A 17,786-nucleotide genomic window follows, 5' to 3' on the forward strand; every position below is an offset into this window, starting at 1 on the left:
GCCATTCTGGGCCAGACAGACAGACACACACATACTGCCACGCATAGACGTTTACCTTGTGGCCCCGGCCGGGGCTGGAGCCCGGCCGGGGCGTAGGAGGGCGTGAGGAGGGCTTGTGCCTCCTCCAGACGCGGGGCGTCCGTCCTGGTTCTGTTGGGGCCACGGGTTGAGGGCATGGAAGCCCTTCCCTGTAGGGGCCCGTGGTCACCGCCAGGCGGCGCCCCGATGCCGGTTTATCCCGTGCGGTTGCCGGTCGGGGCTGGAGCCCGCCGGGACGCTTGGAGGACCGGAGGAGGGCGAGTGCCTCCTCCAGACAGAGTGGGGCGTCCGTCCTGGTTAGGCAGGGGCCTCGGGTACAGGGCTTTGAAGCCCAGCCCTGTAGGGGACCCGTGGCCACCGCCAGGCGGCGCCCGTGCCTAATTATCCCGGAGCTCGGCACTTCCGCCACACCAGGAAGTGCCGGGGAAGATTTTGTGGCACCCGGAGAGCTGCCAGGAAGACAGCCGACACTTCCGCCACGCTTGGGCGTGGCCTAAGGACGAACACCTGGGGCTCATCCGGGAGCCTTATTTATAGCGCCTCCCTCCAGTCATTGGTGGAAGTCGGGAGGAAGCAGACTGAGCTGGAGAGCGAGGACAGGAGGCGGCCAGGAAGGCACTAAGGACTGTGGGCCTGGACTTTTGGGAATCGGTGCGAGAAGGCACTGGGGGTGCACGTGAGCAAACACCTTGTAAATAGTGTAAATAAAGTGTGTTGGGTGAAAATATGACGTCCGTCTGTCTGTGCCGGGACCAGCGTTCACAGTGGCGTAGTCGGCAGGATGCTCCGCCTGGGACAAGGCGGGGACCTGAGTTTAAACAATTAATTTCTGTGAACGGCCCGGCGCAGCAGCGACCCACACACTGGCAGCGGAGCGCCCGCACAACCAGCAGGCGTTCGCCCCAGAAACCGCCACCGGACAGCGGAATTGCTTTCCCCGGGTGCGGAGGAGAACCCGACATCGCCGGAGCGCAGCGGGCTCCAGTCGCGCTGTCGAGACAGACAGCCAGGCCGTGGCAGCACAGAAGGCCACACCGGCGGGGCCTCGCATGACGGGATCCGGGAGGTAAGTGCCCTGCCCTGCATTCATCGCCCCTCGGGTCGGTCTTACCTTCATTTCTACAGGGAGGGACGGGCGGATCCGCGTCCGTGGCAGGAGCACGCCGCGCCACGGGCTGTCGGCAGCGGCACGGGCGGCAGCAAAGAAGGCTGCGGAAGCGGAGCCGCTGCGGCTCAAGAATCGCCGCAGCCACAACGCGCGAGAGGCACGTCTCCGCACTCGGAGCAGGGAGGCAAGATGGCGCGGGCGGAGGTCCCGCCCGCTGACAGGCGGGATTGGCCGGTGTGTCTTGCGTGCCGCCGATGATTGGATAGAGGGGCCCAAGGAATCCCAGTCTCGTGTCGGAGAAGGACCCGATTGGGCCAGAGGGAGTGGCCCAGAGGAGGCAGGCGTCGCGTGGAGCCGATCGACAGGGAAGCTCACCGACGCCTCTCTCTCTCTCCACCAGCGGCTCGGCGCTCTCTCGGGAATCCTTCGCCCGCCGAGCCGGCGCTTGAGGAATTGTTGCGTGTTCGCCGCTCAGTGTGAGCAGCTGATAGAGATGGCGGTCGCGTCGAGAGAGACACCGCGTGAGGCGGAGGATCGGGCGGCGCTGGAACCGAGGCAGGCAGAACACGGCGGGAGTGGTGAGTGTTGCCGTTCCCGTGAGAGCAAGTGGGGGTTCGCGAACATGGCCGCGGACCGATCACGGGACGACCGGCTCCAAGTAGGCGACCTCCCAACAGCGGATGCGCGGTGCAGACAGCTAGCGAGGCTGGGAGATCGAACACGCAAGGGCTGGTAGGATCGGGGCTGCTGAGTGCCCTGGGTCCCAGCGCCCTCCGCTTCAAGCCTGCAGCTGTCTCCTGTCGCTCTGCCTGGACGCAGACGGGCTGGATTTGAGCTTTGCTGTGCTCAGACCCAGACCGTCAGCGCGTCAGAGAAGAAGGAGGAACCGAAGGGTGGATGCGGTTCCTCCGATAGGAAGAAGCGCGCTGGGTGCGCGGCCCGAGAAGGGCCGTCCTCTGGATGGACAGAGGAGATCCCTGGGCGGCTGGGCGAGCTGCCTGCGAGGCGGTGCGAGGCCGGCGAGCGGACGGGCATGGAACCTGCGGCGGAGGACTTCAGCAGGCAAGTTGGGGGCTGTCGGAGGGGGCAGGAGCACGGTCGTCGGAGACCGGCGGGCGCTGGGGTGAGTGTCCTGGCTGTGCTTCTGGCCCTCTGTTCCTTTATTTTACAGGCCCGAAGCCCGGCGCGCTGAGGCCGACGCCGACAGGGACCTGCCCTCCTGGAGCGGCCCGCTGGGAGTGCTCCACGCCGGTAGGCCTACGGTGACCCGCTGGGGACAGCGGGGAGAGCGGGCGCAGACCACAGGGGCGTTTGCGCCGGCGAGGGTGCGAAGACAGATGTCCCAGGGTGCCGTGTTGGACCCTGGGGACATAGTAGGACCCTCGCTGGGGCGTGCTGCCCTTCGGGTTGTGCCGTTGGACCCACGTGTCCTCGCTAGCGGTGGGGCACTGTGGCCCCGCCGGGCTGGAGCCCGCCGGGGCAGGAGGGCGTGAGGAGGGCTTGTGCCTCCTCCAGACCATATATCCACTTCAAGCACTGTTTGACCAAATAAATGATGAAAACCATGCAAAGAAATGCTACACTTCTATAAACAATGTATCTAAAACATCTAATGATAATATATACTCATGTTTCACATTATTCCTACCACTTACCTGTTTCAATTCAAAAGAATACATGTTTGTAAAATTGTGTCTTGCAATAAAGACCAAGTAACTAGAAAAGTAGGAATTCATCTAATGCAGGAATATTTTATTCAAGGGCAATAGAGTGTAGCATGATCAAAAGTAAGCAGCTCCAGTCACCCAATAATATTATTATCATACGGACTCATAATTGAGAAACAATTGCTTATACAGTATTTCTTTCATTATTCCAAGTGGAGCGTAGGCAGGTGATGGGACTTGCTCATGGCCACTAGATGCAAAGTCTTAAGCACTACACCACACTGTCCAACATTAGTATAATCCCTTGGTTATATTAAAAAAAATAAATAAAAAACATACAAATATTGTATACAGAAAAGCACCTAGTTAGTTTTACAAAACTTCCACTACTCTTGATTAACCAACATTATAACCAAGGCCCTTTGTCTATCAAAACTGGCAACTCAGCTTACTGTATATACAATAAAACAGACGGCCATGGTAGCGTATTACATAAGATGATAAAAGTATGGACTTTTCTTTTAGGAGTGCTATTCATTTACTCCAAAAGCCATTATGAGAAAAGTGACCGTTTGTAAGACAGAAAATTCTGAAATATATAACTATAATTATGTTAAAACTAGAGTAAATCCATTAAACTGCTGAGCTTTGTGAGGACACTGGGCTCACATTTGCGCTCCACACATCAGCTGCAACACATATAGAGGACGCATTACCTCTGAAGAAGGTTTGTATATGAGAAGACTAAACAATGTACATCTTTCTTTGTGCCATATCTGGAAAAGAATAGTCTGCCCCAGAAGATATATTACGCACGCAAGAGAGGAAATAAATTACATCCTAAACATTCTACAATAGGAAAGGAACAATCATTTAAAGCAAGGAATGCCATTATTTTATGTATAATGCCCTTTCAACTTAGGATATCATGGTCAGATTTCTGTTGTTTTTTTTCACCCTCCATAAAAAGCCATTAATGATTGCAGGGGTGCTGTGTTAGCATTTTTATTGCTCTTACTGTAGTCCTGAAAGTCTGCATGCTCAGCAAAGTGATAAACCCGTCAGTGTCTTATCAAATTGGTCATACCAAATGCATTTGCTTTACTTCTCTTGCGACTAACTTTTTCATTAGAAACATATATAGCCTATCTGTCAATTTCAGATACTTTACAGCACTACCTACAACAGGCATTGTCTTCAACATGTGTTACAAAAAAAAAAACTTTTCTTGTACTGCAAATGCACTCAGCTGTGTAAGCCTGTGCTGTAAAATGTCCAGGCTACTAGAAACCATGTATTATGGCACTTCAATCAATCGCATCAGTTGTGCATTAGCGGCTAAACGAGGTTCCCTTTCCTTTGCAGTGTCGTTTTGCCGATGTGCTCGCCTCTGTTGTCTATCAACGGCTAAGCAAGTTTTTTTCTCCTTGGAAGTTTCTTTTTGCCAATGTGCTTGTGTCACTTGTGTGATACCTACTGTATAAAATGTCATCATCATTGACATATTTTAAGGAAGAATCTTGGATGAAAAGCAGTACTGAACTTGCAAGATTTGTCCATTTTCTTATATAGTGTACTATGTGAAAGTTGTTATCATGAGAAACTGAATGTACACAACAAAAATTTCATTTGCTTACTGTCCTCTTGGGAATTTGCAAATGTGACTAATACTAAAAGGTACTGTAGATACTACAAACACAGTGGAATTCCTCTTCAATACTGAGTTGTACCTTTTAAAAAAAAAATCAGGTAAATGACCTAGTTCTAGTTAATGATGTACCCATTTGTAAAATGTTTCCAACCACACACTTGGATATATCCTCAAGTATATAACTTGGCAGTTTCTATGTATTTCAGATCATTTAATATCAGACAAACTTATCCAGGTCCCTGTGATTCCTAGTGAGCTACAGGCTTTATGGGATGATCATAAAGAAAACCTCTGCAGCATACTGGAAATTCCAGAATTCTTCAATGACCGTCTATGAGGTAATTGCTATACCAATATATGGAAACTTGAGTTGAATTAGTTGGTCAACCTGTATATGTCAACTATAGTGCCACCACAATAAAAACTGTTGTGGTTAATAATACTCAGATTTTAAGAATCTTAAGTCTTGCTTTTCTTTGTGAAACCGCTTATAGCAATGCAGATGGTGTCCACTTTAGCCCTCAGCCTGATGCCTGCAATGGCAACCTTAATCCTATTTTCCTAAGCTGGCACTGAAAAAGTGCTCTAACATTTTCCTCTTAGCCTATTATGTGTCCACCAGGTTGACTTTAAGGTCTCCTGAAATCCTGTACCACAGGACCCATCCAGAATAGGTAACCATGAACTCTTATTTCAAACTGCTGAAAACAAGCTGTTTGAAGGCAACAGCTGGTGCTATTTGTTGTAATTGGAACCTTGCAGACTGATGGAAGCATAGCATATTGGTAAACTAGAGACTAGAATTTGACAAATAACTATGATATGTCTATGAAAAGATTACAAAAATAATGGGGCACGTTGCTTTAAATTTTTTAAATGTTCACTGCCATGTAGTGTGCCAGTTGCATCAACACTATGTGCTACAAGATTGACAAGATCATTGCAGCTATCTAATTAAACCTATGCTGCATGTAACGAGGTATTAAAACAAATAGTTTCCAGGCTTTGACCATGGCTTGGTAATATATGCAAGTTTAATTTTTCTCCTTAAATGTTGCCTGCCAATCTTTTATTCCTAGCGTTTTGACCTTTCAATTGACTATTCTTTCCAGAGTTGCAGATAAAACTTGTACGCTTTTTCTCTTTATCAATCCACTCTGCTTTAGATCAAAAAGTTCCAAGATAGTCTGGGACTTTGTTTCTGTATTCTGAATATGAAATGCCATTCAATATATTGCTTAACCCTAACCTTCTCATACAATATCCATATGGTCAATAAAAACAATTTTATGCTCTAGTACAAATAATCATCAAGGTGATATAGTCAGCTTTACCTCCAAATCATTGAAAAACAAGTGATTGTCAGCTAGCTCAAATATAAGCTCCTCCATCTGAAGTCCTAGGGTCAAGGTTGCAGCTTGATCCTGAAAGGAAATGCACCACAAAATTTAAAACATGCAAAGTACAAACAAAATGAATGCAAGAATGTCAAATAAACTTTAGAATTTCTGTAACTGCAACACATATCTATTAAAAAGTAAGAGATTAAACAAATTACATTAAACTGCACTTAAGCTAAATTGCACAAAAAAGTGCTGTCTACTGGTAGTATAATAAAGACATAAGCAGAACAGGCTTGCAAAAGAAAAACACATACATGTCTCTTTAATAGGCTTTTCAACACCATGAACTTGCAACTCAAACAGCTAGTCCATTCATCCAAGTTTGTACCACATAAACAGATGAACAATCAAAAGGCATTATATTACAACACAATTCTGAGTTTCCACTTCTAAACCATTCGAATAAGGCTATTCACAAATTTATTAATTTCTTTAGTTGGAAATGCTTTTTAATTTATAAATCCAAGATAACTCAAAATATACTGCTCTGACATGAATACATTTGCCTGCACTTAGTGATTACATACATTTTGTTTGGGTACTACATACCTATGGTACAGGTTTTGTCCCACAATCCTTAATGCTAGGGGCTACAGATATGACAAATCACTCCCTGCTGTATAAGTTTACTGCAGTCTATTAAACCATTCAAAACTTAATTAACAAAGGAATGCATCCTAATATAAATTTAGAAATCCTTCCTCTACATTCTAAAGCAAATGTATCAATATGCTACCAAAACATAAATTATGTAATTATTACACAGGTTTTACATTATAAATATCTCCTGTTATTAGATAGCACACAAAATCACTTTGCTTCCAGGCTAAGTTAACAAAATGAAATGTATTTTAGCAGAATCTGTCGCAGATAAGAACTTTATCTGAATTCCTTGCCACAAAACACATATACTTGAAGTTTTAAAATGAAAACAAAATACCTATCATTTTAATAAAAAGGGGGTTTATAGCAACAGTTTAAAATTAAATTAAAAATAATTAGGTGAAATAAGTTCAAGAAGCACCCACTGCTTCTGCCCCACAGAAGTTTTTTTTTTATATTTTAAAAAATGTTTCTATTCAAGCATGTAAATATAATGTTCAACACTCCCATCCTGCAAATATCAAAGTTATTTTTGTAGTGTGCACTTTGCTTTGGACTGTGATTGATCATAGTGAGGTGCAATTTATGACTTGTTCTGCTTATTTGTTAGGCAATTCTCCTAAAACAAATGGATTTACCCTTCCCAGTTTCTTAAAAGCAGAATATTTTTTCCAAATTTCAAAAGAACTATGCATATACACAGTTTTGAAAATATATTATTTGCCAGAAGTGGCATAATGCACAACAATTTGAAAGCTACATTTTCAAAAAGAGTAAAAGGGCATTTCACTAACATAGCACAATCAAAACTCAAAGTTCACATTTTGTAAAACTGTAAAGTTTATGTTTTCAGATTTTTCAAAAACATTCACAAAATGTACAAAATCTTCTTCTTTTGTTTCACATGTTCTGCTGATGTTTACATGGACTTTCTCTACGGGCATGTTTTTTCTCACCTTGCTACACAATGTTGGCTGACTGATTAGTGATATTAAACTACTCCAGGATGAATGAATGTGGGCATTCATGCATTTGCCATAAAATGGAGTTTTGCTATTGGTATAACCAAGGGAAGGATGGATGGATGGATTCCTACAATAAAGCGGAACTGGGATGGAAGGACATAAAAAAAAAAAAGTTACCTTGCCAAATTTTTCAGCATAGTTTCCAGTAAGTAATGAGTGGAATACAATTATAGTTTCATCCAAATCCCACAAAAATACTCTCTGCAGAAGTAAACAAAAATAGATTATTACCTGTGGCTCAACAATTAAAAGCGCTATTAATTTAAAGTAGAAGTACAACGAAATAGAAAAAATAGCTACTTATCAACTGAAATAGTAGTGTGTCATTATTTATGTTTTATATATCCAATACTATCTAAAACTTCCTGTATAATTTTTGATTACAGAAGACATACCTCCAAGTCATTATCTGCCGATTTTGAATTGTCTCCTTTCTTCGCCTTTCCTTTGGTTTTTCCTGTACTATTTCTACGACCAAGATCTTCAGCATCTCTTACATTTGTTGAGGGGGGTGATCCTACTGAAGAATCTGAAAAAATAAATGTAAATGCACATTTACATAAAATTAATTACATTCAAATATAGTTAAGACATACAGGGAAGAAAAGGGTAATTATGGGTCACTGAATCTGAAATTCTCATCAAATGTTAAAGCCTACTTTAGGGATACAATTTTTACATGTTTATACTGCAAACCACTGATTAGCCCATAAAACAAATTATCAAGAGCAGGTTTATAAATGCCAGGAGGACAATCTTTGCTTCCATTTGGGAGACTGGCATCATCCCAACTGACTGGAAAACGGGACTTGTCATCTCTATCTGGAAAGGGAAGGGTGATCGCCTGGATTGTAGCAACTACAGGGGGATAATACTGCTGTCGGTGCCAGGTAAGGTCCTTGCTAGGGTCATCCTCGATAGGATCAGTGATCACTTGCTCACCTACCAGGAACCTGAAGAGTCTGGTTTTACACCTAAGAAGTCTACCATCGACCGCATCCTGGCACTGAGGGTTCTCATGGAGCTCAAATAAGAATATCGGCAGAGTTTCTTTGCAGCCTTTGTCGATTTTTGCAAAGTGTTTGACTCAGTTGGTTGAGCTGCCCTGTGGAACATCTTGAGGGTTTGCGGGATCCCCTCAAGGTTGCTGGATATCATGGCTGGCCAGTACACTGGTATTGCGAGTGCTGTGCAGAACGGAGGCAGGACCTCTGCGTTTTTCCCCATTTGATTCTGGGGTGTGTTCTTGCTCCTACTCTGTTCAATGCTTTTATGGACTGGGTGTTGGGCAAGGTTGTGGGGTCCATTGGCTGTGAGGCATCTGTTGCTGAAGAAAGATTCACAGATCTTGACTTTGCTGACAATACTGTGATCTTCTCAGAGTCAATGGAGGCTCTGACGGGACACTCGAGAGACTTAGTGAGGAGTCTGAGGGTCTGGGCTTGCGAGTGTCCTGGATAAAAACTAAGATCCATCCCTTTAATGACCTCTTGGGCATAGCCATCAGCAGTGTGTCTGTTTGCAGAGAGAGTGTTGACCTTGTTGAGAGGTTTACTTACCTTGGTAGTGACATTCATGTCTCTGGAGACTCTTGGAGAGCATGGGGGGTCATAAGGTCGCTGGAAACTGGTGTGTGGCGCTTTCGATATCTATGCAAAAGGATGAAGGTTCAAGTCTTTATAGTCTTGGTGCTTCCTTTCTTGCTATATGGTTGCGAGACATGGACGCTATCCAGTGACCCGAGACGAAGACTGGACTCCTTTGGTACTGTGTCTCTCCGGAAAATCCTTGGTTTGACGTTGTGTCGAATGAGCGGTTGCTCATGTAGTCCCGAATGAGGCACATTACCTGCATTGTGAGGGAGCATCAGTTACGGCACTATGGCCATGTGGTGCGTTTCCCGGAGGGTGATCTGGCTCGTAAGATCCTAATTGTTGGGGACCAGAGAGGCTGGACCAGGCCAAGGGGTCGCCCATGTAACACCTGGCTGCGGCAGATAGAGAGTAATTTCCGGAGGGCGGGACTGGACCACGTGTCTGCCTGGGGGGTTGCAAACTGGGATCCCGAGCTGTTTCGCCATGTAGTGGGTGTGACAACGCACTGTACCATTGCATGCTCCCCAACTTGACTTTGGTTTATAAAAATATTTATTTTTACTAGTTAAAATAGTCTATTTTAAGGAATCATAACAGAAATATGGACAATATTTACTGAAAATATGTCCTCATTTACATAAACACACAAAGTACCCCCGAGTTTTCAAGCAATTTAAAAAAAAAAAAAAAATCACTTGGAAACAAGGTTTTTTCTCTTCATATGCAACATGCATATAGATACTTGAATTGCTCAATTCGAAACATTGCTTTAATGTTGAATTAAATAAATTCTTACTTCCAATCCTCATTTCTTATTAAAATTATTCTGTATAACTGGCACTCTGGTTTATCTGGGAAGAAAATAGGATTAAGCCTTTGATACTAAAGATTTTATTTGAAATTTCATAAAAGGGTAAATAATGAGATGAACCTGCTTTACTTACTGTATCGATTTTTGCTAATAGCACCTGTTAAGTGAATCTCCTTAAAGCATGCCATTATTTGTATTTGCTGTGCAATAACTTATTGAATTTAGATGACAGACCAATATATTGTAAATAAGTCATAATGTCTAAATACATTCAAATTAGGTACATTATTGATTAACTATTGTTTGAATAACTTGGTTTAAGCCAGCGTTTCTCAACCTGTAAGGATTTGTGACCTGAGTTTTCATAACAGTTTTAATCGCCGTCCCCAGCCCCAACATTTTTTTGAAAGGAGCCCACTAATACCAATTTGTTCTTTTTTAATTAATGATATATCATAGATGCATATTTTATTATACCTACTTAACTTTTATCAACATTTATCTAACTATATTTATTTTTCTAGTATCAGAATGTAGTTTAAGTTAATTTGTTTTGGTTTCAATTGATGTATTTTTCATTCTTGTTTTCTTTTTTTTGCATCTTTGCGCCTACCCCAGGGGGCCCACCCCACAGTTTGAGAACCAATGGTTTAGGCAGAATAACCATATCGATTATACAAATAACTTACAATCTGAGTTGAGAAATGTGTCTTGCTGCATTACTATGCCCAATACAGATTTTCTTTGTTGTTCATTTAAATAGACACATTAGGAATGAATTAAGCCCAACTGATTTATGTTTGAAAGCAGAATTTATGCTTTCAGTAAAAAGAAAGAATGCTAAATGTAGTTAAGTTTGGCAGCACTTTGAGTGAAAGAGTGATAACGTTTGCTCCAAACTGTGAACTATTAAGATGAAATACAAAAAGACTAACATTTACAATGCATTCCCCAACACACAAAGCAACTATATACAATAGGTATATATAATAACAGAATCAATCAAAATCATTAATTTAAAGGCATTTACTAGCTAATAAATGATATTGAGCTGGGGTGTATCACTTTTTCTTGAGGCACTGTCATTAGCCTCAATGGTAAAACATTTTTGATTTGGAAACTAGACTGGAAAACTCAGCTATCCATAGTCAAAACACAACCAAAAAGCTTCCATGTACTATATAGTTGAGAAATGAGAAATAAAGTAACTATAGAACACAACATTTAGGCCATAGAGCCTTTATCAGTTGTGCAAATGAAAAGGAAAAAGCAAGTAATATATAAATGAAGGGAAGGGAAAAAAGGTGGTTTTGTTCCCTCACTCCCTATTGAGTCTTGTACCCGTTTTTCTTTTCAACAAGGAAATGAATTTTAGCCCTTCCCAGATGCACGCAGATGCTGCCCATCACTAATAATGTTACTGTATACTATAGACAAAAAATTTTAAGCCAAACATACAACCAAGAACCTTGTCAATATAATAACTACTGTATCATTTTCTCTTACAAAGCAGGGTGTCTATTTTTATTTATCTTTATCATTTCTTTTTTTAATCAGTAATTCAACAACGGGGATTGAATAACTATAACAATGTTAACTATGAATCCTTAATTCACATAATAGTTTACAAGAATTCTCTGTATTTATAATATCTTTTACCTACTTAAAACATCTACCAGATAAAGGATATTTATTGACACATCACGTTTTAGTGTAATTTAAACTAAATAAAAAAATTAACCGACAATATGGTCATTTTTATCCCCTATAAAAGTATCAGTACAGTATTACTAATGTATTCAAAGTTGAACAAAAACAGTACTGCTATTTCTGAAAAGTAAAATATCAAAAAAGTAACCAAAATTATAAATACCAGCTTGGTGCAGAACTTTGGTCTTATCACACTCAAAAGGTGTAGTGTCAACAGTAGCACTGCTAACATTACTGTTTACAACACCCACAGAACCATAACCAGAGCCTGCATAATATTGGGTATACTGGTTCTGACCTATGGAGGTGTAGGTGGGGTACTCCTGAAAACAAAAAAAACAAAGAACATTAAATAAGTGCATAGAAAATACAAATGGACTACATGTGAAATCAAACTAATTTAAGACCACATGATCTCATCAAATGCTGTATATATTGCTTAATATTATAAAATATTTTTATTATAAAAATATTTTAAGAAAAATGCTTAAGCATATGGCACTATGGCATCTTATAATTACATGGCATAAATTGCAGACCAAAAGTTACTCCGCTTTTGCCATCTGAATAAACACACCATTTGAAAAAAAAGTGGGTGTGTGCAAGACCACAGACATTTCAAATGATAAAAATGTAATAATACAGTTTAATAAAAACTGGGTATTTTGAGAGAGACATCTTCACGAAAAACAGAGATTCAAGAAAACTCTACCCTGAAATCAACCAGAAATTGCTAAATTAACACAATGATTGCTATCACTCAGTCACTATTAAGAATGTGCATACATTTCCATCCATCCATTATCCAACCCGCTATATCCTAACTACAGGTTCATGGGGGTCTGCTGGAGCCAATCCCAGCCAACATAGGGCGCAAGGCCCGGAAACAAACCCTGGGCAGGGCGCCAGCCCACTGCAGGGGACGCGCACATACACATCCACTCACTAGGGATAATTTTAGAATTGCCAATGCACCTAACCTGCATGTCTTTGGACTGTGGGAGGAAACCGGTGTACCCAGAGGAAACCCACGCAGACACAGGGAGAACATGCAAACTCCACACAGGGAGGACCTGGGAAGCGAACCTGGGTCTCTTAACTGTGAGGCAGCAGCGTTACCCACTGTGCCACCCCGCATACATTTCTATAGCCTTAAATCGCTGACTAGACTGTGTAGTCTCATTTTAGACTTTTTCTCCTGCAGAATTCACCCTATTCAGTTTTTAATATTTCTATTTCTTCCAATGTACTTGTTGAAATGCAACATGTATTAAGTGTACACAGTCTTGGCAAATTTTCACTTGACACAAACTTTGGGCTCATTCACCTGTGTGATTCTCATCAGCTGTGTAGCACATGTTATTTGCAGCACAGAAGAAAAATCAGTTATATTCGCTGGCCCCAGTTCACATCAAAGCAGAGAAGTGCAGTGCATTTTTTGAAAAATATGACAAGCTACACATATTCCTCATGAAAAGTGCACCATTTTGTACATTACAATATCTGATTTGCAGGAAAATATTAGATCTTAGAAGCCCTTTGCTGGCAACAATCCTTTTGTGTTTACCCATTACCCATGGAGACGAAGAGGACAACAAGCACAATCCAGCTGCTCTAAAGGAATGTAAAGTGGGCATCATGTTTAGGTGGTAATTATAACACAAGTCATACAGATCAACAAAATGTCAACATACAATAAGAAGTTGCTCTAGTACCCACTGGAAAGCTTTAAAAACAAAATCACATGCAGTTGGATGCAGAATTAGCACGAGAAAATGTGGGAACATGTGCTAAAATACATGTCCATAAACAAAAAACATGGAAACTGTACCTGTATTAATGTGTCTTTATCTAGGTGTGAAATGGCACATAAACACTGTTAAGATATTTAAAAAAAATTTAATTTCTTTGTCTTAATTAAAATGCAGTCTGTTTGCTTGGGACTTACTCCGATTTGAATTTATAATGACAAACAATGATAATCAGTTCTACCCATCTAAAACTAATTTCACATACATTACAATAAATGTATAAAAAGCAAGAAATTATATACTTGTCTTAAGAAAGATTAAGAATACTTTACTTGCTGCTGTGCTCCTGAAGAAACTGTTACCACTGGGTTCCCAGGTATACTAGAGTAAACGCTTGATGTTGTAAAATTAGAACCTGAAGTGGAAACAAAAAATAGACCAAGTAATACAAATCTAAAAATTAGGCACACAATGCAGTAAATGGTCACAGCGGTGGATTTACTTCTGGAAAAGTTATTAATTTAACACAATTCTGCACATGTAAGCTTAAATTAGGTTTTACTGAGCAGGTGGTGAGCAAAGCATGGCACTCACCTCAGAAAACACCAAAACAAATATCAATACCTTGAGAAGGATAAGAATAATGTGCTTGACCAGCTTGTACAGATGTAAAAGCTGTACTAAAATTCACAAAACCAGGTTGTCCAACACAGGGCGCAGGAGTTATTCCACTTTCAGACTTAATTCCTGGCCACATGACACCTGCAGATAAAAACCAGAGGTGTTGAAAAGTTTACAGAAGAACAAATAAGGGTCTACAGCCAAACTCAAATGGCTCCCTTACAGCAAATGCAATCTGCTTGAAAGCTACTGGATACTAGGACAAATTCACAAGTTTCTACAGAAAGAGTAAGAATATTAAAAAGCAGCAGCAGCATAATCGTTACTGCTTTATTAGTCATTACTCAAGTTACCCAGAGTAGCTGGTTTATAAAAAAAAAAAAAAAATTTACACAAACTCCTTTATACAATTTGAAAACATTTTCCTAGCAACTGGATGGGCAATCAGACAGACAAGAGACACACTTATCCTTTTATTGAGGCAAATGCATGTCTGCAATTGACTTGCACAACTAAAAAATTGTGAATCTTACGGCTAAAATGGCCAACTTTAAAAATCCTCAGTAAGTACAGCCTTCGAAAGCAAACTAAGCAGCAACTGAACTACATACTGAGTCGACGTATAGCAACATGAACAGCCACTAGCAGTTGTAGAAACTGTAAGTGAGAGAGAGAGGTTGGGAACATATGCTGAAAGTGCATTGCCGCACCCACCACAAACGAACCTCCTGGATTGGGACCAGAGTGCAGTGGGTGACACCTCAGCACCACACTGGAACTGTTAGACTAAACACATTATGAATGATCTGCTCTGCTGGAAAGCACAAGAGCAACAGAAAAAATTAAAAAGACAGTCGTGAAAGAAAAGTTAGGATTCATGAGTTTTTGAAACAGCAGCAGATAGAGGAAAAAGGGCCTCTTTATGATCACAGAGTTAAAATAAACGAAAGTGTACAGTAAAAGCTTAAAAAAGTTAAAGCAACCATTAATAAATATTAATAAGTAAGATCAAGAGCAAATTGATCAATAGTATTGATTAGCAAAATTCAACAAATCATTTTTAACAGTGAACATGCTGTATTTGGTGCTGGCCTTGTCGGTCGAATATTTTCCTTGGAATCTGCAATGTAGGTGACATTTTTTCCAATTGCTCCGTAATGTTTTTGCAAGGTCAGCATGACACCACGGAGCTGTAGTGGCCATGTTCAGAACTTTGAAGCATATGCACTGTAAGATCTCTGAATGCTCTGCTTTGTGCATGCAAAATTGATTTATATAGCCGGATTTACAGCACATGCATTAGAGGTTTGGATAGACAGACGGACTGTGCCATCATTTGGGGGGGGGAACATTAGATGACCAATAATAAGAATATTTTGAGTACAGTCACTGATCCCTGTGTGCTTGGTCAATCAGTGGCAAGGCAGCGCCACATGGCTAATTATGCCATGTACCACAGCTACTAGTCAAAACATTTAACTTTAAAGGATAATCACTACAGCACAGTTAGCAGAGGTTATCCCTAGCCTTCAGAGAGACTTAAGACAGTTTCACCATTATAATCCACTCAAAACTCCATTGACTTCAACACATTTTGCAGAGTCATAAGATAATTAAGTCAACCAGATATATCAATTGGGGTGTTGTAAAAAAAAGTAAGAAAAACATGGGCATTGTAAAAATACTGAAATATGTAGTCCTTTACTTTTTTTTTTTTTGATTAGTCAGTAAAAAGCATTAAAAATAAATAAATAAAAGGAAAGGAAAATGTATTCAGGTAACCTTAACCGATTAACATTAAAATTTCAATACTATACTAAGCATCATAACGCACTTACCAAATGGAGGTAATCCATAATTCTGGTTGGTCTGGTGGTAGGCACTATAAGTGGTGGTTGGAGATATGGTTGTATACGGCTGCTGCCCAGCATAGGTTGTAACGGGTGCTGGTATGGATGGAGAAATAATATGTGTATATGGCCTGAAATGAAAAAAGGTTTGGTTGTGCATTTGGTGTCAGACTACTCAAATCAAAAATTACTGATACCAAAAAAACCCCAAAACAATGCACTTAAAAATACCGCCAACTCTAACCTACAAAACAGTATGGAAATCTGAAAATTATTAGGCATGCCACCAAATCAAAAAAGCTTTATTTCAAAATTACATCAAAAGTCTGCATACACTAATCTTTTACGTTTAGCAAGTGTCACGTTTATTTTATCAAACTCATTTTCAATTGTCCCAAAGTAACTGCTATACAATACCGGAATCTTTATACAGGTAAAATTCCATTACAACAAATATCTTTGCAACAAAAGTTTCATTACAACGAAGTACTTTTATGGTCCTGACAGTTTCTCCATATGACAAGAGTCTATAGAAATCTTGTTACTACGAAGTACACTCAGCAGATACTTTCATTAAAACGAAGTGCCCAAAAGACCTTGAAATGCCTGAATGAATCAGTCACAGAGCAGTTAGTTCTGTGGTTGCAGTTCAGATGTGCATAATAATCCCCAAACAAAAACATTGTTTAAAAAAAAAATAATAATTTCTTTCTTCCGACTTTCCTCGTACTGTTTTTTTGCTGTTTTTGTTGGTTTTCAGTGATGCCTTTTGCTTATTGCTTGTCAACATTTGAAAAACATCCATTGGAATTTAAGTCATTGTCACCCTCCTATAGAAACGGCAGACATTTTTGCAGCTATTGTGGCAAAAATAAAAAAAGACGTTGCCAGTTAACTCAATTTCGCCATCGACACTGTCAATTTTCTTGAAAGACCGAGCAAAAAAAAAGAAGAAACATCTTGGGTTGCAAATGTAAGTGAACTGCTGCATTTGAAGACATCGAAAAAGAAGTTATGTGGTTCAGTGATGCTCGTACAAGAAACAATCCTATTAATGTGGCACTCACTCAAGAAAATGTGAGGTTCCTAAACTCTCTTGGGACCTCCCTCAACTGGACATGCCGAAGAGCGTCCCGAAATGTGATCACCGCATCTGTGGAAGACTGTTTATCTGTAGCAAGGGCAACAGCAGACTCACAGCTCCGATGCGACTTAGCACTGAAACAAACAAAGATCTCGATGGGTGATGCAAGGAACATTGTAAAATACAGAGAACAGTATTACTTGGCCACTAACCTGGCCACAACCGTGCCTGACTGCTGTGTCTGTGTATAGAAGAGTGGCAGATCACGCTACAATAAATAACAGTGCTGTTCCTGTTTTCAAGCTGGATAAAGCTGGTTTTGCTAAAGTACTAAGACTCAGCCTTGTGTTTTGGGGTGTAAGACAGGGGACTTGTAGCGTGACTCCAATCTTTTACGATTCGCTTCTGTGGCGCTTCACTGCAGCGCTGTGAGCCTGCAGTTGCCCTGCCCCGGCAACGGACAAAGAATCTTACACAGACGCGGCAATCGCACTTCAGGATGCACTTCAGCGTGACATTCCCGTTGGGTGGGGGTGGATCCCAAAAGAGTTCAGAAACCTTACAATGTGAAGAAGAAAAGGATGATTCGGCTTCTGATTGATAACTGTGCTGCCCACAACACGTTTCCGCATTTAGATAATGTTTGTGTTGAATTCCTCCCATCCAATTGCACGGCAGTCCTTCAGCCATTGGATTTGTGCATCTTTCATACCCTGAAAGTGTATTTATTGCAAGGAAATGCTGAGAAAAATTCTCATCAGCATAACTTGTAGACAGGAGGAGATTAAAATTATATTATTTCAAACGCCTGGACGCAAGTTAAAGAAAGCACTATAGCAAGAGAATCTCAGTACAACTAAATATTTAG

At 41.1% G+C, this 17,786-nt stretch overlaps 1 protein-coding gene across 4 annotated transcripts in view; it reads right to left on the reverse strand.

The window, feature by feature from the left end:
* eya3 (EYA transcriptional coactivator and phosphatase 3) overlaps positions 1–17,786 on the reverse strand; it is a 50,414-nt gene that overhangs the window by 12,597 nt on the left and 20,031 nt on the right. For 3 of the 4 annotated variants that reach the window (XM_039739244.1, XM_039739245.1, XM_039739243.1), the window contains exons 7-13: positions 15,823–15,965; positions 13,988–14,125; positions 13,696–13,778; positions 11,776–11,935; positions 7,892–8,025; positions 7,614–7,697; positions 5,800–5,889 (exon numbers count right to left, since the gene is read on the reverse strand). In XM_039739244.1, the coding sequence (XP_039595178.1) occupies positions 5,800–5,889; positions 7,614–7,697; positions 7,892–8,025; positions 11,776–11,935; positions 13,696–13,778; positions 13,988–14,125; positions 15,823–15,965 (832 nt within the window). The remainder of the gene's footprint in view (positions 1–5,799; positions 5,890–7,613; positions 7,698–7,891; positions 8,026–11,775; positions 11,936–13,695; positions 13,779–13,987; positions 14,126–15,822; positions 15,966–17,786) is intronic. The other variant, XM_039739246.1, reaches the window with a different exon arrangement.

This window comes from Polypterus senegalus, chromosome 17, assembly GCF_016835505.1.
Source record: "Polypterus senegalus isolate Bchr_013 chromosome 17, ASM1683550v1, whole genome shotgun sequence".
NCBI classification, from domain to species: Eukaryota; Metazoa; Chordata; class Cladistia; order Polypteriformes; family Polypteridae; genus Polypterus; species Polypterus senegalus.